This window comes from Mesoplodon bidens, assembly GCF_964165515.1.
Source record: "Mesoplodon bidens genome assembly, chromosome: 15".
NCBI classification, from domain to species: Eukaryota; Metazoa; Chordata; class Mammalia; order Artiodactyla; family Ziphiidae; genus Mesoplodon; species Mesoplodon bidens.
Genome location: NC_138171.1, coordinates 33,949,878 through 33,971,021, shown reverse-complemented (window position 1 = coordinate 33,971,021; position 21,144 = coordinate 33,949,878). Strand labels below are relative to the sequence as shown.

Here is a 21,144-nt window from a genome sequence, read left to right as displayed (position 1 = left end):
CAGAATTACCTTTACTGAAAGATGCATGACCACATTATTGCAGAAAACGAAGATAGGCGAAACTTCAAAGCAAATGCCTGACAGGGTATTTGCTCTGAAGCAATCGACCTCAATCTACAGTACTTCCTACACACCTTGAAGTGCTGCACTATCAAATGCAAAATATGAACCAGCTGGGGGACAGTGTGCCCCTCCTCCACGATGATCTTCCTCGTCCAGTGGGTCAGCATCTGGTGCCCGTCCTCCATTCGGGCAGGCACCGCCGGAGTCAAAATAGCCATCGCCTGCCTGACAATTGCTCGGGCTTCCATTGCATGGGCCTTGAGAAGACTGTGAAAAACCTAAGACAGGACAGAAATACTGATAGAATGAAGGTTTTAAAAAACAAGATAAAAACAATCACTTAGAACTAAGGCATGATATTTCTGCAAAACAATTTAAAGAAGTTCCTTAGGGCTCTCTTATTAGGAAAAACCACAGTAGTTACGTTCTCTTTCATTCAGTTTTGATCAATGAATATGTTTGCTCTAATATTTTCTGAGCACCTACTATGTGCCCGTGCTGAACTAGGGTGGAGTGTACAAAGACGAGCAGGACCCAGCTCCTCTAGCGTAACCAGTGGGAAGTCAGTTGAGGGATACAGATCATTTTACTCCAGCCCAGGGTAGAAAATGGAGTGAAAGGGGCCACTCTCAGAGACAGTGCTGAATTAGTTCGGCAAGTGAAGGTCTGATGGAAGTGAGGTCGTGGGAACACAGACCAGCCAACTGGCACTGTGGGTGGAGGGGACAGGATGGGGGCTGGAAACAACAGAACTTGCTGAGCCTGCATGCCTGGGAGAATGACAGGGTGTCACAGATGCCCCTGGGGTCTCTGGTCCAGAGAAGTTCCCAAGAGGGAGTGGTCAGAGGAAACAATCAAGAGTGACTCACAGGACAGGACAAGAGCCAGCACTTACCAGGTGCTTAATGCGACAGACAGGCTGAGTGCTCAAGTGCATGATTACATTTAACTCTTACACAGGGCCAGTGACGAACTCAGTCAGAGTCACGGAACGGGAGTGGAAGAAACAAAACACGAATTCAGCCTGCCTGACATCAAAGCCTAACCCACTGAGCAATGCAAGGAACAAGGGCTTCAGGTCGTCAACCCGAAGAGGGGTTAGGAGACAAGGGTTCAAGAGTGCCTACTGTCTGTCTTTAGCTGAGGCGTGGGCCGGGGTCCTTGACTAACACATTTTCACGCAATGGGTAGAGAAGCATGAGGCGGACAAGGTAGACACTGTCTTATTTCAAAAGCAAGGCTGCAGAGGAAGGAGCGGGCGGAGCAGGAACAGGGAGGAAGGGTGACAATGAATCAGCGTGGAGGTTTCACAGTCACAAAAAGACGGCAGAGAGGAGCATTTTTTTTTTTTTTTTTTTTTCGGTACACGGGCCTCTCACTGTTGTGGCCTCTCCCGTTGCGGAGCACAGGCTCCGGACGCGCAGGCTCAGTGGCCATGGCTCATGGGCCTAGCCGCTCTGCGGCATGTGGGATCTTCCCAGACCGGGGCACGAACCCGTGTCCCCTGTATCGGCAGGCGGACTCTCAACCACTGCGCCACCAGGGAAGCCCAGAGAGGAGCATTTTAAAATGTACTGGGAAGGACAATAAATAGGGAAGCAGGCAGCGCTTGCGCTCGTCCGCAGGAGCAGCATGTGCGTGTGGTGTTGGGTGGACGGGAGGGAGCCCGCCCAGTACCTGCAGGACTATCTTCTTGTGTATCGCAAACTTGGCGATAATGTGGGCCAGCAGCAAGTGCCCGCTGTACTTGCAGGCGGGGTCCACGCAGGCCTTGGAGAGTAGGCAGGGCCACGCGAAGGTCATGAGGCGGCGCAGCTTGCTGTTGCGGTTCTTGTTGTTGTCGTGGACGTGGTGGGGTGCGTGCTCCACCAGCAGCGTGGCAAACTGCAGCAGGTAGATGCGCAGCGAGTCCAGCATGTCCGCCTGCTTCTCCGGGTCCAGGACCTGCGAGAGCATGAGCACAGGATGCACTTCTGGTCTGCTACCTCTGAAGGGTCACTCGACAAGTCTAAGCCTTGAAACACACAAACACTCACTCTCTCACTCTCTCTCTCCACACATAATATTAAGCTCTACCGTGATGGACTCAATGATGTCACATCAATTTTCCTTTATTACATACAGATGACAAACTCGATACGTTTATTTTAATGCTGAAAAAAGGGGCAGGCTTAGAAATCAGAATGCAGTGGGCAAAGGGGCTTGAGGTAGAAAAGGAATACTAGCTCTTCAATGCAAGGTGATTCAGGACTGAGTTTCTTAATTTCCAAGTAATTGAGATTTTTTTTTCTAGTCAACCATTAATTACCTTGTCCTTATTTTTTAGTATTACGATCAGAAAATGTTACCTACCAAAAAATCTGTTTTTTAAAAAATTGTTATGCTTTCCTATGCAATCAAGTATCTGACAGATTTTTACATGTGTTTCATGAATACAAGAAAAAAATGTGCACTCCGAGGAACACGTTACACGTTCCTAGTGAATCAAGCATACTGACTGCACCATCCAGTAAGTACCCTAACCACCTTCTGCCTCTCAGAGCACCTGCCAGACTAAAGTCTTCCACGACAACTGTGTTTTCACCAGGGTCCCCTCTCCCCTGGATGTGCTGCCTCACGGCGGCCCCTCCCAGGACGCCAGCCTGCCCCGCACCATTTATCCCCATTGACGCTCGAGATCCCAGGTCCTCACTTGTGCCGAGTCGGCAGCAACTGGCCCCGAGGACACAGCCTAGAGAAGGCAGTACACGGGAGGGGCCGAGTCCGGGTCACCATCTCCCCACAGCTGCCCAGAACAAGGCAAATATCAGTATGTGGACCAAAGATAATTCCTTGGGCTCAGCTCTCACTTCCACAGCAGGGCGGGCGTGGGGTCAAAACTGCAGGAAAGAGGTCTGTCTTAAGGGACAAGGACTACAGGAGGCCCAGCAACCTGTCCATGTGAACAGCACTCCCTCTGCCTGGACACCAGGATGGAGCAGTGAGGAAACCACTGTGTCCTCTCTGAGGGCGGTGACTCACCGGTGGCGCGCCACAGGCGGGAATGCCCACGGCTCACAGTGCTCCACCACCCACCGTGCAGACACTCAGTGCAACAACCTCAAGGCACACTCGGCGTCTGCCAGTGAAGTTCAACAGCCTGATGGCAGAGGACAGCTGAGGCATCACGGGAAACACAGCACAGGCATTCCTCAGGCAGACACTTGATTCCAAAAGCCTCACTGGTGCAAACTGGAAACACTATTGTAACAGTGCTGAGACCCAAGCTAACTTCAGACACCCTAGTGCCACGACGACGTTCATGAACTTGGCAGTAAAGGGGCACAGTAGCAACTGGATCCAGTCTAATATTCTCACTGGCTTTTAGTAGATTCTTTTGCAAAGCTAAAGATGTAAACAGATCTTGAAAACTCTACTGACCAGCAACAGAGGTTTCTACAAAACAACTGTGACATCTGAATTTTTCACTGAGATATATTGTTTCTCACTGGAATCTGTTAATGTGGAAAAGATAATTCATTCCACATGGAGGCTGCCTTAATAAATTCACTAGTAAGAATTATAATGTTCTGCTATAAATTAACGCAATCATGAAAAATAAAAGCCTTAGGGAAATAAGCTTATTTCCTTGAACCTGTCACATCTCCCAAGTTACTTTTCAGGCCAGTGCATGGTTAGTGATGTCACCTTGGTTATAAACACACTGGTGATGCTCTCCGGGTTATCGCCTTCTGGATTGGGAGGTCCTAAGAGCTGCTCTCCTTCCCCCTTCTCAAAGCTGTATAAGAAAGCAGGATTCAAGATATGCTGCAGAACCTACAAAAAAATTTTACAATGAAGGAGAAGGAAAACAAAGCCATGCTCTCTCTCTCTTTCACTAGGTGGCAGGACCACCAGCTTGGTTATGCTGCATCATCAAGTTAGACTTCAATCAAGGGTGCAGCTAATAATCTTGTCTTTTATTACAATGGCAACTGTAAAGGTAGGTTAAAAACTTGAGGAAAAGAGACATTGGCCTGGTTCACTCTTCTCACCTCAAACAAGTTGTTTTATAAAAACAAGGGAACTAACAAACTACTCGTCAACACTGGTTCACGGCTGGACCTGCCTTATGTTTCCCAACAATGAAATTTTCCTCGTAAACAGCCCAGACGAGGAAAGGCACAGCAGAACAAGAGTAGTGCCCTTGGCTCCCTAGAAAACGAGCTCAAATGCCATGGCTTCTCCCGCAGTGACAGTGGGACCCACCTTGGCTTTCAGTTCATCTCCGAAGTTGGGGTCGTTGAAGTCCACAAAGCGAAAAAACAGGGCACGTTTTTGAGCAATGCTGTAATTTTTGGGAATCTCCTCCTCCGTATACTCTTTTAAGAACGTCATGTTGCAGAGGAAACGACCAGTGAAGGCCCGGAGCAGCTGGAACAGCAATTCTATGTCTCCGTAATTCCTTCTGAAGGGTCAAAATAAGAAGGCAGGTTAAATTATGGCAAATTGCATAACTATGTTTGATGTCTGACTTGCTTTCGAGCAGCTCAAAATTACAGCCCGTCCTCTACAACAAATGCGATGACACACATGCAGTGAGCCAGCTATGCAGAGCTCAGGGAGGAGGCTTATCGGGGAGAGCAGGCCACTTGGTGCAGAGCGCCCAGGTGCACCCACTTGCAGTAATTCAGCAGACAGTAGGCCAGCAGCTTGGGTTCCTTCCAGTTGGTGGCAGCCATGTTCTCCTTCCGGTGTCTTTCTTGGAAGGTTTCGCTGACCCACACACGTCTCAGCTGGCTCACCAGAGAGTGCTGATTGGCCAGCCAGGAGTCATCGTTTTTAACTATGATACTAATGATCTATGAAAGAAGAGACAATGAGGATGCTGACAGGGTTCTCCCTGAGTCTCGACTAAACGTTTAAGACATCGGGGGCCTGAGAGAGAGCCGTGCTACCTTGATGGCCTGGAACTGCAGGTCCAGGCGCAGGGTGCTGGTACTGGGTGAGCCAGGGCGCACAGCAGTCTGGGTGCCGCCGGGCAGCAGCAGCGTGATGAACCGGTTGGGGTTAGCCGCCAGCACGTCTCGAAGAGGTCTGGCATCTTTGTGCTTTAAAAAACTCTGAAAACAAAGCAAAATAAACAGCTGTTTTAAGCTAATCAAAACCCACAAAATGTTGAAATGATATAAATTCTAAGGTTCTTCCTAAATCTCTCAAGGCAGGCAAAAAAAAAAAAAATAACTGTAAGCACCCTCTTTAAAAAGTGCTTTTTAGACAATAATCACACCCTGAGTTTCATAATCCTTGCAGCTCATTCGTTCGTTACCACCACCAAAATCCTACAGAGAGGGATTCCTAGACTTGAGCTTTTCACATACACGACAATGTTTCTAATACTCAAATACATTAGAGAAAAATAAAGCCAGGACACCGAACAGTGATATATAAATTCCAGACTGTCGAGCACGGTGGCAGGGACCCTGACCCCAGCCCCGGGCTCCCACCATGAACATCCTGCTCCACTGGGGGTCGTTCAGCGTGGCTTCCATCATGAACAGCTCCACCGTCTGCGAAGGGTGGCGGGTCAGGAACTTGATCAGAGGCTCTCTGAATGGACTGCCGGCCTAGAAAACATGTGGTGAAAACTGGACCTTCTGGGGGTTTGAGGCTTTTCTGGTCTAGCAACCTCACACGGTTCCAATGTGCATTTCTCCCCCTTGTAACTGGAGTGCACGCACCATAAGCAGATATTAACACCCAATATCTTTATACTGTTGGATTAACCCATCTAAAATATGACAGTGAAAACATTACAAGCAACAGATGGAGGAAGAATTAGAATTAGCCCGTGTTTGACCATTACCTCGATCAACATAGCACGTTCCGTTTTCATTACGACCTCTAACAAAGGCTTGACCAGAGTTTGAGGTGCAGCTGGGATCAGATGAAAAAGGTTTATGATTGCCGAACAAATTTTCATTTCCTAATGAAGAAGACCAGAAATCACAAAATAGGCCAATTAATTTTGCCAGCGAGAGATACCAACATCACTACAGACCCTGCTAGGCTCTAGCTACATTTGCAAGGTTAGCCAACAGAAGCAGAGTTAACGTGTATCAACAGAAAGCCACAACTCACCAATCTCAGATTACAGCTGTGGCCTAAGGAAACTACCTGCCCTTGGCCTTCAGATTTCATCTGTCAGTGGAGGGGAGAGGGAGCTGACTGTGCACCTCGGTGATGGTGCCGTCTTTGCTTTCACCCACACTGACAAGTGTTGGAAGTGACCTTTCGGGCTGCCGAAGTGAGCCCAGCAGGGGCGGGGGGTCATGCCCGTGGCCGTGAGCATTAGGATTCCCTCACGTTGCCATGACATCACGGGGTCTTCCCAATGTACTAAGTTCTGAGGGCACAGACTTATTTTACCCTCAAAGGTTAGCACGAAGTCCTCAAAAAAAATACTTGAAGTATTTACCCTGGAAATTAATTATCAGTGTAAATAAATCACTGACTGTTGTTCTAAAAATTTATCAACCAGGCCTGAAAATAAAGCTGACAAACTGCTTTACAGAATCATATGCAAAACGTGGGATGGAAAGAATTTTGCATTTTTTTAACGTGCTAACAGCTCAGCGGCCAATTACTGAGTGTCATTCCGACTTTCCGTTCAGTGTCAGTTCCCACGGTTTTGTGTCTGCCATTCAGGCCATGGGGAAGGGAAGACTCCCTGATGTCCCATCCTGGGTGGCGGGTAATAGGATACCCATGACTCTAAACCAGTAAAATGGGGATGATAAACACCAGTCAGGAGGGACCACATCCCGGCAGCATTGGAGATACTTCTCAAAATGTCTCTTTAAGCCAAAAGGCAAAACAGTGCGACGGGTAAGAAATGAGAAAAATCAGCTCAGCGTTGCTCCCATGCCTCCTCTAGAGTTCTCTTCTACAGTGTTTCCAAGTTTTCAGGCAGATTAAGTTCTATCCTGAAATTAGAATAACCTTCTAACAATGGTACTTTCATCTTAAGGGTTTTCGTTTTCAAAGCACTGTCATGAAATCACTTCTGGCCTTCGTGTCACCACCGGAAGGCAGGAATGACAGGTATTACCATCCCCATTTTACAGAAGAGGGAAAGCTCAGGACTGGGCTGTTCAAAGTCAGTGTCATGACCAACACAGTGTGGTATGCGTGAGAGACATACACAAGGGCCTGGTGCAGGGGGAGCAAGGAGGTTTCAGTTTGATGCAGCTGGTCAGTCAGAGGAAACAGAACTCCTCCCAATTTCCAGCAGGTCTAATGTATTCTTTGTGGCATTTCCTCTCAAGAGGTTGTTAGACGCATGAGTTCATACAAACATTATGAGAGCAAAACCCGGCTGGATCAGAAATATTGAGATATTGCAATTCTAGCACGTAGAAAACCAAAGAACTTAGAATCTTGCTTAAAGACGTCCTAATGGAAAACATGCGTGGCACCCGGACAGTTCACGGCAATGGTACTAATACAACTCCGCCACAGACAGACAGTACGGCTCACTGCACTCAAAGGCACAACACACTCTGTCCACCACAGAACCACAAGTCACAGCAAAACCAAGTACAACAACAACCCCTCCTGCACTTCCACTGAGATTCTCACCTCTACCCCTTCCACGGCAGGCTGAACCAAAACAAAAATTACAGCATGAAAAAAGGCAACGGAAAGGTAAAAAGAAAAGAAAAGAAAAGAAAAGAAAATATAAACTGTTCTTCACATTGCAAGTCATAAACTGACTTTTAATAGGTTGTTCTCACCTCAAACTGACAGAATGGAGACAAGGAACATCTCCCGCACTCTGAAATGCTTTCCTGAGGATGGGGAGGAAAATCATCTTTTTTCTATTTATGTTATTTACACAGAACTTCCCATATACTCAATACACAGTAAGGATTATTGGGGTAAACAAGACAGTAAAGACACAATTATCAGAAAGCACATAATAATTAACAGTTGCTCAACAGCAAAAAATACACCTTCCACCATTCAGATGTCAAAACAGCCCTTCTGATGGTGTCACACGGAATGTATTCTTCCCTAAATCAAATTTTTAAAAAAGGAGTTTTGGAATTCTTGTCTAGGGGGAGAAACTGTAAGACCCTGTTGTATGCAAATACATTAAAAAAAACTGTTTTGTTTAGAGTGAATAATTCAAGATTATACGTGAAGTGCTGATATTTAAAAAAACCTCTTTCCCAGCTGGAGTTGGAAGAGGACCAGGGGTTTAATCCCCATCAGTTAGGCATGTTTGAGGCCAGAAGAACCCAGAGGCCATGATGCCACTCACTGGATACTTAGGCTATCCTGAGAAGAGAGAGAGAGAGAGAGAGAGAGAGAGAGAGAGAGAGTGTGTGTGTGTGTGTGTGTGAGAGAGAGAGAGAGAGAGTGTGTGTGTGTGTGCGCGCGCGAGCGCGCGCACAGACATAGTGTAACAGGTGGTCATGAGTTTTCCCCTGTAAGTTCAATGCCAAATAGGTAAACCTTCCTAAACGTGATGACAATGCAAAACTCTGATCATCAGGGGTACCCAACGTTATGGGGAGCTTTTATTTATTTTTATTCAACTTTTAACATGTCATCGGTTATAGTTTCTCAACTGGGCAGTTATTTGGGGATCTGACCAAATAAACAAACTACTTTCCAAGACCCATTCCTCATCTGTGGAGCATTAGTAAAAACTATGAGAGCTCAAGGGCAGAAAGGAGGCTTGGCCCTGAGCTGAGGTCATGAAGCTGTGGCCACACTGCCTTGGACCCCAAACACCATAGCCCGAGTTGAGAGCCGCGGCCTCCCTCAGCAGTGGGACGTTCCCAGGCTCTCGGGGTCACGCTCATATGTTGATCGACAGGCTTCAGCAGGAAGGGGCTCAGGGACCTCCCAGTGCCCACAGCCCCACCCCCTATGCAACTGACCCCCCATCCCACATGAGCTGCAGTAAAAGTTTATCTTTTTGATCGAATGGAAGTCATTCATCTACCCACTAGGGTTTAAATGTTTATTCTAGAACTGGCTATATGTTTCAGAGAATTAACAGCTAACTGTAAAAACAAATAATAAATTTAGAGCAAAAATACCTAACAGATGAGAGATGGGGAGGAAAAGTACAGAGGCACTTGCACCTACTCCCAGGAGCTTAGGCTTTTAAAATATACTCTGCGGTTGTCCCCCATGAAGATTTCCTGATTTTTTCCCTATATATATAAAAATAACAAACCTTCAAAGAGGTCATGGATGGTTTAACACTCCTAAAAAAAGTTTAAGATCCTGTTTTAGTTTTGCTTGTTGGCTGTTTAGAAGCCGCAGGAAACAAGACTCACATAAACAAAACACCTTGACATAGAATGGTCAAAACAAAGCATAATAAAGCCAAAATAAATAAATAAAATACAAGATGGGATGAAACACAGCATCCAACAAATAGGCACAGGAGGACAAAAAGCCACATTAATTATGCCTCTGAAGAGCTCAAGGAATCCCCTCATTAGGTACTGCTGTACAATTTCACTGGGCGTAACAGGAGCTTGTGGAAAACACAATCCCACTGAGAGGACAGTCATCAAGTTTAAAAATATCTTAAAAGAATATTAACATATACAAATAAGATTAGATTAAAAACAGCAAGAACCATTCATTTTTAAGAGACAAAGTCTTTGGTGACCAACATCAGATACTTAAAAAGATTTAACTAAAGTGGTTTTCCCTCAAAACCGTAAAAAAATGTGTTTTGAAGTACTGGCCCTTTGGACTTGCAGCAAACAACTGGGGTGGGGGATTTGGACCTAGAAAACATACATGCCAATATTTATGCGATGCTTTATTACATCCTCCTTAATGCTTTTATGAAGTCCTAAAACCTCTACTTGGTTTATGAGGCAATGATGACGGAAAGCAATGGAAAACAGCAGCTGAGGACTGTAGCCTGTGCAAACAAGAGCTGCCAGAACAGTCTAGAAAGTACACTTTATTCACTTTCAAGAAAGACTAATAAAACTGAAATACATTTCAAGCTTCCCAGAATCCTCATCAACAAAAACATCATGTTAAAGTGAACAAAAGGGAGATTTTAAAGAAACATAAAAAGGAATGTTCAACAATTAAGAGAAATAAAAGCAAAATGTAATGCTAACAAAATATGTTTAACAATTTACATGGACTATAGTCACATAAAACTAGATTTCTGACCGGAATTTTAATTAAAAGCACCGCTTCGACATTAGCATTGGTAACGGCAGTGCACAGTGGGGCTGCCCTCCCAGAAACAAACAAGTCACTCACGTTTCCGTCGCTCCTCTGGCCCCCTTTGTGGGTGAGGACCACCACTTCCATCCACTTTCGCAGATGTTGCTGTGAAAAAATATATCCTTAGCCATTTTTTCTTGACAACAGGAGCATCTCAACTCCAAAATGCAGCTCTTAGGTGAAAACTCATATGTAATCATTACTTTCCATGCTATTTAATGTGAGAATGGCAGTGATTCTATTACTGAAATAGCGCAGCCATCGAACTAGTGATGAGAGTAACTGGCATTTGTTTATGTTCTATAAATAGAAAGGCTGAATTTACCCTGATACAACAACAGAAAATGTCCTGCAACCCAGCCATTCCAATACCAGGACTTTTATTCCTGTTACTCTGTGCTGCAGCTGTTCCCAGAGTGCTGACCCGAGCCAGCACCAAGCTAGCCATTGGGGCAGAGACGTGAACAAGCAGACATCATCCCTGTCCCTGTGGCGCTCCAGTGACAGTGGGGGAACAAGGTAAAACACAGGTGCCTGCTGTGTAACAGAAGAGCAGGAACCAGCTACAGATGAGGGCCGAGGAGTCTGGGAGGGCTCTGCAGAAGCAGACAGGCCAGAAGCACAAGGAAGGGCACTCCAGGCAGAGAAGAGGAGGGAGGCCAGAAACGGAAAGGGTGGCCACTGTGGCCGAGGGTGAGTGGGCACAAGGGGAAGCCCGGGGGAGGGGATGGTGAGATGAGCACGGACCCCACAGTGCATGCGGGTAGCAATTCCCTTCCATGCGGAATGAGGGCGCTTGTTCTGTGAAAAGACTGTGCTGCTGCAGGAGCAGAAGAGCGATCCCCAGGCCACAGCAACTCGGGCTGACCCAGCCTGCAGCAGCCAGGCTCCCGCCCTCAACGGGGTCCAGCAAAACCCAGCGACAAGTGCTCAGAGCCCAAGCTAAACCACACAGGGGCATCCGAACAACAGCTTCATGATCCTACACTGTCCAAACCTGTTCTTCAAAACACTGCCCTGCAGGAAGTTAACAAGCTACTTTAAAAAGGACTCCTCAGTCACAAACAGGCTTGGGGACAGATGGTTCAAATACATCCAAACACTTTTCTCTGAGCCTTTAATGTCCACAGACCTTGTAAAACTTCAAGAGGGGAACACAGTAAGTGGTGCTTCCCAAACTTACTTAGTTACTTACTGTTTTTCACAGAAACCCTGTATCTTCTAAAGCCAGTGTTCCAAGGAACACACACTGAGAAACATTAAAATAATATACATTTCTTCAAAGAAACTAAATACATTCACAAGATTTTACCAGTAAAATTCCTTGAAGGATACCATCAGAATATATATTCAAAAAACCTCTATCTTACTAGAATAGCTATTTATACCAAAGATATGAGTAACAAAATTAAAGGTACAGAAAACGGCCAGCTGCTTTCAGATTTCCCAAAGGAAAAAAATAACACTGATTGGTATATAAAGCTCACTTTTAGTTCAATAAGGAGATTTCCAAAACAACTAACCACATAAGAAACTTCAAGATCAAATGTCAAGCAGTTGAAATTATAAGAAAGGAAAATATTCAGGGGTGTCTTTACGAATGCCCACCCTAGACAGTAAGGTGTCCTATCTCTTAAACTTATGCTGAAGGCTTGGGCTGTTCACCCCAAATGTGTATCAAATGAGGGAAAACAGAGGCTGATGACTGAGCCCAGTTCTGAAGAACATGGCTCAGTAACGACGAACGTGGCAGACCACAGGGTCCGTGCACAAGGCCAGCACCACAAACGCAGAAGCACCACAGCACAGGACCTGGCTGGACTTGGGCGAGATGGCTGGACAAACAGAAGCCTCAGTTATTCTGTATCCAAGTACATCAGCACTCTCTGCTTTCAGAGGCATTCAGCCACTCAGACGTGGCTAGAATGTCAGAGAAGGAAAAAAAAAATCCCCTCAACAAACCAGAAACAAAAAACCCATGAACTTTATTTTAAGGAAGAAGACTCTTGGCCTTAGTCAGAAACTACAGATGTGATACAGTTCTGTTCTTTTTTTTTTTTTTTTTTGGGCCGTGCTGCACGTCTTGCAGGATCTTAGTTCCCCAACCAAGGGATTGAATCCGCACCCCAGCAGTGAAAGCTCAGAGTCCTAACCACTGGACCACCAGGGAATTCTCTGTTTACTCTGTTCTAAAAAAATCTGGAGAACAATGTTTACTGAATGAATTCCCAGCTCACAGATCTAACAGGTTAGACTGGAGTGAAAAAAAAAAAAAACCACACAAAAAGAAAGTTGTTTCAGGCAGGCATGCAAAGGCAGCAAGAAATGATAGCCAACAGAGGGTAGAGAGAGACTAGTTTTAAAAGGAGACAAACATAAAAACACTAGGAGATTAGAACACATGCACAGATCTCATACATAAAAGAACCAAGTCATAAGATGAGGTAAGATAATGTGTGTATTTGATGTGCTCTGACTGGGAAGTGATATAATTTCATTTACTTTAACCATGCTTATGAATGTTTGTATGCGTGTAAATTGATAGGTCTGTATGTGTATTACACATGGAAGCTTAAAGGAAAAGAGCCTTTCAATTTGGAAAATTACACTCTACTATTAGGGCATCACTTAAAAGTTTTAGGACTGGGCTTCCCTGGTGGCGCAGTGGTTGAGAGTCCGCCTGCTGATGCAGGGGACACGGGTTCGTGCCCCGGTCCGGGAAGATCCCACATGCCATGGAGCGGCTAGGCCCGTGAGCCATGGCCGCTGAGCCTGCGCGTCCGGAGCCTGTGCTCCGCAACGGGAGAGGCCACAACAGTGAGAGGCCCTTGTAACGCAAAAAAAAAAAAAAAAAAAGTTTTAGGACCAATCATAATACTATCAATTCCCACTTAGGTATTTGGCCATTGTTCATTTCTTAGGCGCCTGTAGATACAAAGAAACCAGCATGTGAGGTTAAAAAGCTGCATAAGAAACACATGCGTGGGGCTTCCCTGGTGGCGCAGTGGTTGAGAGTCCGCCTGCCGATGCAGGGGACACGGGTTCGTGCCCCGGTCCGGGAAGATCCCACATGCCGCGGAGCGGCTGGGCCCGTGAGCCATGGCCACTGAGCCTGCGCTTCCGGAGCCTGTGCTCCGCAACGGGAGAGACCAAAACAGTGAGAGGCCCGCGTGTGGCCAAAAAAACCCAAAAACACATGCATGTTTGCAGTAACGTACCATGAAATTAAGTTAATAAATTATTTACAAATGTTTATTTACAGAATGCAAAATAAAGTTAATACTTGAAACCCTCTTTCATCTGTTTACACCTCACGTTTAAACAGTCAGATCTTTTCTTTGCGTAATTATTTCCTTGATAACTGTAAAAACTCAAAGGACTTCTAATGCTTTTACAAGTTTTTCACCGCATCACTGTCTATAAAGGCCAAAGACTGGGAAAAAGCTATATGTTCACCAAGTGGGGAATGATTCAGTACATTCTGGCATGTCCCCATCATGAAATATCACGTAGCCAGAAGACAGAATGAAGAAACGCTTTATGTACTGATAGGAAATGATGGGATGGTAAATGGAAAAAGTAAGATGTATGTATATATTACACTTCCCTTTGTGGGAACTAATAGACCTATGTCCCACTACAAATGGGAAACATCTCTAGAAGGACACACAGGAAACTTAACACTGGTGGTCCCCCGGAAGAGGAACTGGGTGGCTGAAGGATGGTGGTGGGAGGGAGGCTTTTCACAGACACCCTTTTACACCTTCTGAGTTTTAAACCATGTAAATGCATTACTCATTGTAAAAAAATAATTTAATTTTTCAGGTTTATCATAGAATTTGTATGCATTTGGCTTACCATCATCTGATCACAAAATTTATCATTGAAGGAGTTTGGGAAGAGCCTGGTCACCGAGGTCAGACGATTCACGACGTTCAGTGTCAAGCTCCGATAATCCCCCAGCATCATCAACAAAGGTCTCATATGAGTATGGATTTGATCTACTTCTATGGTAGCACCTTCTAAAAACTATTTTAAAAAAAAGGTTACAAAGGAAAACAGATATCAGAGTATACTTCATAACAGAATGGAACTCATATTCAACTCTAGCAGCAAGTTTTTGCTTTGCTTGGGAAAATGGAGTATTAAACCGTATATATTCCAGAAGTTTATGATGAAATGAGGAAGACTAGTCATTACTGTTTACTTTTTAAAGGGCTCAGGATGACAATGAAACAGAGAGACACTATTACAATCCGGTATGTTATTAACCACAGGCGGACTTCCAGGATGCAGACAAGGTCAACAGGAAGAACTCAATGCAGAACTCACACCTGCCCAGCCCTCGCTCACCTTTCTCATACAGGCTTCCCCGGCCTCCTGGAGCTCACTGTTGGTTGAATTAAGGGCTTTGAAGAGGGCAGCGATGATCTTCTCTCTGGACTGAGGGAGGTAATTGCAGGCAGCAAGGGCATCTTTAGGGAGAGAAATCAATATAATTTTCATCATTAGCCTGAAAAACGTACAATTTCCGAGTCTAAAGGCTCTTACCAACCAACAAATATGTGAGTCACTAAACTTCTTTCCTGGTATCTGGCCCCTTGAAAGACAAAAGAATGCACGGCCTTCTACTCCCAGGCTCACTATTATCTAAGAGTGACCACTATTATCTAAGAAGGCAACAGCCTGCCAGAAAGTCCATGATAAATCTTACTGCCCAGATAAGATGAAGAAGGGCTGAAGGGGCTTCCCTGGTGGCGCAGTGGTTGAGAGTCCGCCTGCCGATGCAGGGGACACGGGTTCGTGCCCCGGTCTGGGAAGATCCCACATGCCGCGGAGCGGCTGGGCCCGTGAGCCATGGCCGCTGAGCCTGCGTGTCCAGAGCCTGTGCTCCGCAACGGGAGGGGCCCCAACAGCGAGAGGCCCGCGTACCGCAAAAAAAAAAAAAAAAAAAGAAGGGCTGAAGGAGAGGAACAATGGGAAAACAAGGGCTGAAGGGGGTCCCCAATGCACCCATGCCCCCAAGACATCCTCACAGGTGAGAGCACGGCTGACCTGTGGGCGGACGCATGCTGAATTAGCCGAGGGTAGAGCCTCAGACTCTGGTGATGAAGGAAGTAGACACACACAGCCCAGCGTCTCTCCACTATCCAAGTCTAATCAGGTGGTCTCCTCCCAACTTGGGGGGTTAAAGGCTTTGAAAATGCAAATATCCTTAGGCAACACGACATGCCTCCAGCCTCTATGTTAAAGGTTAGTTAAGGGGTAACATTGTAGCAAGAGCAATGCCCATGCCGGCTGACAGGAACGCCTGAGAGGCACCCACCAGGAAGCGTGAGAAGCTCCCAACGCCCCACCCATCCCAACTCTGGCTAGCTGTGTCTTGAGCCCCACCCTCAAGCTCAAGTATTATGGTCTGCCTCTCAGCTCCTCTACCTCTAATTCAAGGAGGATTCTGGTAATATTTTATTAAGTGCATAAAAGTCAACAAGAGACAAAGTCAACTAAGCAACTTGTATTGGGTATTTATCAAAAAAGGGGGAAATGACTGTTTCCAAGCATGAGGGTACTGAGTACTGAGAGTACTCAGTACTCTCAGTACTGAGAGATCAGTACATGAGAGTACTCATGTACTCTCATACTCATGTATGAGAGTACTGATCTAGTATACGTTCCTAAACTATGTACAATTCCTGTGCTAAACAATGATAACACATTCTTAATGAAAGCCTAGAAACAGCAGGAGTCTCAGATGCTTCTGAATCATTAAAAAGTTTAAAAAGGTCTAAATACTCCGATTCAGGTGAAAATGGCAAGATAGGAATGGTATGACAACGCTCTTAAACCAGAATATTAGAGAGATACATACTTTAGAGATATATAGTTCCCATAAGACAGCTATAAAGAGTTTACTGTAGAGTAAAATCCAGTTTATTAAAGAAAATTATTTAAATCCTAGCAATCTATATAATCCATTGACGTCTCACTATGTAGTTTGATAAATATATAAACATAATTTTTTTTGTTCCACCTTAAAAAGACCACAAAAAGTCAGAAAAATTAGACAACAAAAAAATGCCACTGTCTCCCTTCACTTTTGTACCCTGTAACTTGTCTCATATTTACATGAACTTACTTAAGGCTGCAATTCGTAAAGGTACGAGTGACGGAAGGCTTTTATAACAGGGCAGTTTTGTTAAAGCTGAATCTTCAGCCTCGCACAAATTCAAGAGCTGCAAAAGATAGAACTTAATTTAGCCTGCTCTCACTGTGAAGACACAATAACCTTGCAAGTAACAGAACACAGTGATCTGCCACACACAACATGATTAACAAACTAAACCCAAATCCCAAAGCATTTAAGTATCGAAATGTGCTTGAGCTTCCTTATTCTAAAGCAAAACGGTCAACCTCTGTGCCACTTTCTGACCCACTCTGATACCATAATGTTTTTTCTTTACGCAGAGGATCACTTTATCTAAACGCAAATTCCAAGATGGCGGGTACAACTCCTCCTCGTTCAGAGCTGCTTCCCAATGCCTTGGGCCAGTGCCCAAGAAACATACATGTTATAATTCAAGAGTTTGAGCAGTAATCCTTTTTTTTTTTCTTTCTTTTCAAGTACAGAGAAGCATAAGCTGGAAGTATTTCACTGGAAATACTGTAATGCAGATACTCCAGTGGCTAGCCTTCCAGACACTTTAACAGACCAGTACACATTTATATATCTAATATCTAAAATATTATATATGGTGTTCTATTACTACTTTCCCCTTTTATTGACATCCTGGAAAATGGTACCGTTTTTTCCCTTAAAGATTCCTACCTAGTAAAAGATTTAAAACAGCAGAGGAGGATATAGAGAGAAAAGCATTTCAACCACCCACCCTATTCCACTCCCCAGAGGAAACCTTCAGTAACACTCTCCTCATATATAACATATTTGTATACACACACATATATAGATCCCTCTATCTGTATTCTAGAGAGAGAGAGCATCAGAAACTAAATTAGACAGCCAGACTTCCAAACGTGGCCACACCAGAATCACCTGGGAAGTTTTTAGCAGTAGATTCCCAGGTCTGACCCCAAATCTACTGAACCTAAATCTTCGGGAAGAGGACTCAAGAGTTTCTATTTTCCAGAAGATCCTCACATGTTTTGATGCAGCTGGTATCCTGATAAATACTTTCAAAACCAGTTTAGATTCCTGAAATTTAAACACTCACTACCAGTTTCTGGTCTCCAGCTCCATGAAGAATTTTCCACATAGGTTACAACACATCTGCCTCTGAAGCCCCCAAAGGCAAGCTCCCCTCCCATTCTCCAGGGGCTCTCCTGGACCCTCCATCAAATCTTATGAGTGATGTTATACAAGGGATATAAGAAGGTATAAATGATTTCAGCTAGAACACATGATCAATGACCTTATGTCCAAGCAAAAACATAGGACTTAAAGAATCAAGAGGTAAAATTTTCATAATTGGAAATTCAGACTTAGCGTGGATGAGGAAGAATTTGCTTCCTTATGACTTTTGCCTCAGTTTACTCTGATAATGCCTCCAGAAGTATGATTCATGTCTCATAAAAATTTCAGATTGGGACTAATCAACAGCCCATTACAGAGTCTTAAGAATTAATGCTTATAATTTGACTGTATTTATAGTTTAATTTCTATTTATCACTGTCTAATTTCATCCCACACTGTAATATTTACGGTGACAAACACTTTTAAAGTGCCATCCACCACCGCCTGTTACCTTGGGTCAAGGGGCAAGTCAAGTCCACTAAGCAAGAGCCCAGCAGGACAGCGGAGTGATTAGAAACCAGGCTCTAAAACAACTGTGGTGGTTCCACCCTAAGCTCCCCAGCTCACCTGCTCTGTAGTTTTAGGTGTCTAACAAACCCTAAGGCTCAGATTCTGCATCTTCAAAATGAGAATCATCAGGATCCGTACTTCATGGGGTGCTGCCAGAACTAGGTAAGGGCATTCACGTGAAGTGAGTTCTCAACTGCAAATGGCACATTCAAGTGATGGATAAATTCAGTAAACTGGGCACCTACTGATACGAGAGTGATTAAGGTAGATGCTACAATCTTATCTCTAGAATACAAGCTCAAGGTCCTGAAGAGCAAGGCTCCCTGTGGAGGGCTAAGAGAGCTCGAGGGACTCAGAAACCCCCCACATCCTACCGGACATCTCCAGTCACCATGCCTACCTCCTCGCCAATCCCGGACGTAACATACCTGTGCCGGGGCCTGAGCCAGGCGATGGCCGGTTACTATGGTCACCGCCTGTGCCTTCTGAGTGCTGCCTGACCAGTCTTCGTGCACAAAGACAGGTTACCAGACACACGTCATCACCATCCACACCACGCCGTACCACCACCCCCCTACCTCTGTGTAGAACACCTTATGCTCCACCACGTTAAGGTCCATTGTGAAGAGCCTGGGCTGCAACGTGGTACAGAACGTGTTGCCCTCCATCAGGCCAATCTGCGCATTGGCAGGCTGGTGTCGGAGCAAATGCTTCTTAGGTGGGACCATATCCTGGAGAACCTGGGAGAGGCAGGGAGGAAGCATCACTGACCAGCCGCCCCTCAGAAAGCAAACACCTCTCATCACAATGTTCTAAGCCAATTAGCAATCTGAAAACCATAAATGAGATCAAAAGTTATCACAGATGTCCTTTAGTTAGGAAAGGGAGGCTCTGTTTCATATGCTGACACTGGGTCATGGAAAGATGCACGTCAGATATGTTTAATTCCTACGGGTCCAGAGTAACTTCTCTCACAACCACCACCACCAAAACAAGAACAGGACCATCAGGCTGTGCTCTACAGGCCCAGGAAACCAGCACTCTACTCCCTTGACACTCACAATTACTGATACAGACGTTAACATAAGCATGTTGCTGTCTGCATATCTGAGATCAAAAAGAGCATATGTAATAGCACTCTGTTTACTGGACACAAAATTACAAATTCCGTATCATCTACAAGTCAAATTTGAAGGAAAAAAAAAGTCTTCAAAGGTTTCAAACCAGGTTTCAAACTTCAAACTAGGTTCCAATAACCCTAGTTTGGTGACAGACGTCTCACCTCCTTATGGGGTTCCATTATCACGGTCACGCTTTTCCCGGTGACCTGGGCCAGCACCTGCAGGGAGTGCATAGCCTGCTTCCTCACGGTTGAGTTTGGAGACGTGACTTCCCGAACCAGGTCATGGGTCACGTGGTGGAAGGACTTCTCCTGGGCCGCCATGATCTCCTCAGCCCTCTCCTCGTCCTTCAGGGGCGTCGCACACCTCATCAGAAGCTGCTCCAGGGTGGTCTTGGCCATGGCGACTGCCCCATTGGAAACCTGCAGGCCAGGGACTCCTTAGCACGAAAGGGGGTGATGCTGCCCACAGCACCCACGTCTCCTGCACACACTCCCCGCAACAAACGCTGTCACTGGGGGCGCACGCCCCTCACACCAGCTAATGTATCAGTCTGCTTCATTAATGTCTGCAAGGTATTCCGGTAGCTAACTCTCCTGCTCATAGGTAATTTCTGTCTGTCACTCAGAAAAGAAAATGCGGATCTAGACTTGATCCTTGTGTTTACTGAATGGATTTAAGCAGGCAATGCCCACCATCTTCTATTTGTTTGTGTTATATCTGCACAGAGGTTCATAAAGAACGTGACTCCTATAGAAACTTCTGGCCAGTTAAGTACTCTGGTCAGGGGCTGTTCATCAAGACAGACAAGTATTTAGATCCTCAGAGAAAGAGAACCTGAGGGCTCTGATCTGGCCTTCCATTGAAGATGCTGTAATGTTTTCTAAGCTTCTAGGAGAGCATATTTGAGGAACTATCGGAAACCAACTGTGCTCCAGGCAAAGCAGCATCTTGAACCAGGATGGTTAGGTCTGGGGTCACCCATCACCTACCTCTCCAGTCAAGTCCATCATGACAAAGAGAAGAGCTTTGAGGAAGGTTTGCTGGTTCTGCAGAACCCAGGTGAGAGGCAGCCGCTCCATGAGGAACTTAATGGACACCACACCCCCCAGCTTTGCATACCAGGCCTGCTCGTAGCAGCACGCGCACAAGCGTTCCACGATGTAAGAGAAGAGGGGCAGCTGGCACGCCTGGAGAAAAACGCACACAACCCGTACGGTGTTACTCAGTTCTTACACTATGAGTGATTTCTAGAATGACTATCCTCAAGCACAAACACACCCACACAGACCTCAGTCCTTCCTTACCCTCTCCTTTGAGCCCAGGATGATACTCGCAACATCAAATATCACAGCAAGGGCCACCTCCCCGATCTTGCAAAGTTCCTTTTCTTCATACGCCATACAAATAGCTATCGCGTCAATGAGGACCAAGGGGTCCATTCCTTTCGACCCGTTCTCTTCACTGTGAAACATGGCGGTGCTGGGCTGGCTGCCCACCTGGTAGCAGGGGAGCAAGAAGGGACCTGAAAGGAGAGGCAGAGGGCACGAGGGAAAGTCGGGTTTAGCTCCACAAACATTCTCGTCCCTCAAATTGCAAAACTACCTCGTGTTTTTCCTTGAGGTTAGGAATTTAATAAAAGTCCAACCTTGGTACTCCAGACCAACTGCTGGTAAACTGCAGTTGTTTATAAACTAAGTGGTCTGACTTGCACTAAGGCTATTTTTCTGAACATTTTCCATTACACACTGATATTTTCACACTTTCTCAATCCCAATTCAAAGATGTATTAGTTTAAAATGAGAACCACAATCAGGTATCTTCTTTAAAAAAATCATTAGCGAGGCCAAGAGGTACAATATGGGAATGACCATGGGTTATGCT

General features: G+C 45.4%; 1 protein-coding gene across 11 annotated transcripts in view; it reads right to left on the bottom strand.

Annotated features, from left to right (window-relative positions):
* Positions 1-21,144, bottom strand: part of TRRAP (transformation/transcription domain associated protein) — a 111,993-nt gene that overhangs the window by 52,345 nt on the left and 38,504 nt on the right. For 7 of the 11 annotated variants that reach the window (XM_081255916.1, XM_081255906.1, XM_081255909.1 and 4 more), the window contains 17 exons: positions 20,568-20,785; positions 20,253-20,450; positions 19,422-19,682; positions 18,718-18,879; positions 16,457-16,553; positions 14,674-14,795; positions 14,179-14,349; positions 10,357-10,425; positions 7,839-7,892; positions 5,909-6,028; positions 5,550-5,669; positions 5,001-5,165; positions 4,723-4,904; positions 4,312-4,510; positions 3,751-3,879; positions 1,741-2,007; positions 135-341 (listed from right to left, as the gene is read on the bottom strand). In XM_081255916.1, the coding sequence (XP_081112042.1) occupies positions 135-341; positions 1,741-2,007; positions 3,751-3,879; positions 4,312-4,510; positions 4,723-4,904; positions 5,001-5,165; positions 5,550-5,669; positions 5,909-6,028; positions 7,839-7,892; positions 10,357-10,425; positions 14,179-14,349; positions 14,674-14,795; positions 16,457-16,553; positions 18,718-18,879; positions 19,422-19,682; positions 20,253-20,450; positions 20,568-20,785 (2,741 nt within the window). The remainder of the gene's footprint in view (positions 1-134; positions 342-1,740; positions 2,008-3,750; positions 3,880-4,311; positions 4,511-4,722; positions 4,905-5,000; positions 5,166-5,549; positions 5,670-5,908; positions 6,029-7,838; positions 7,893-10,356; positions 10,426-14,178; positions 14,350-14,673; positions 14,796-16,456; positions 16,554-18,717; positions 18,880-19,421; positions 19,683-20,252; positions 20,451-20,567; positions 20,786-21,144) is intronic. The other 4 variants (XM_081255915.1, XM_081255907.1, XM_081255908.1 and 1 more) reach the window with 2 other exon arrangements.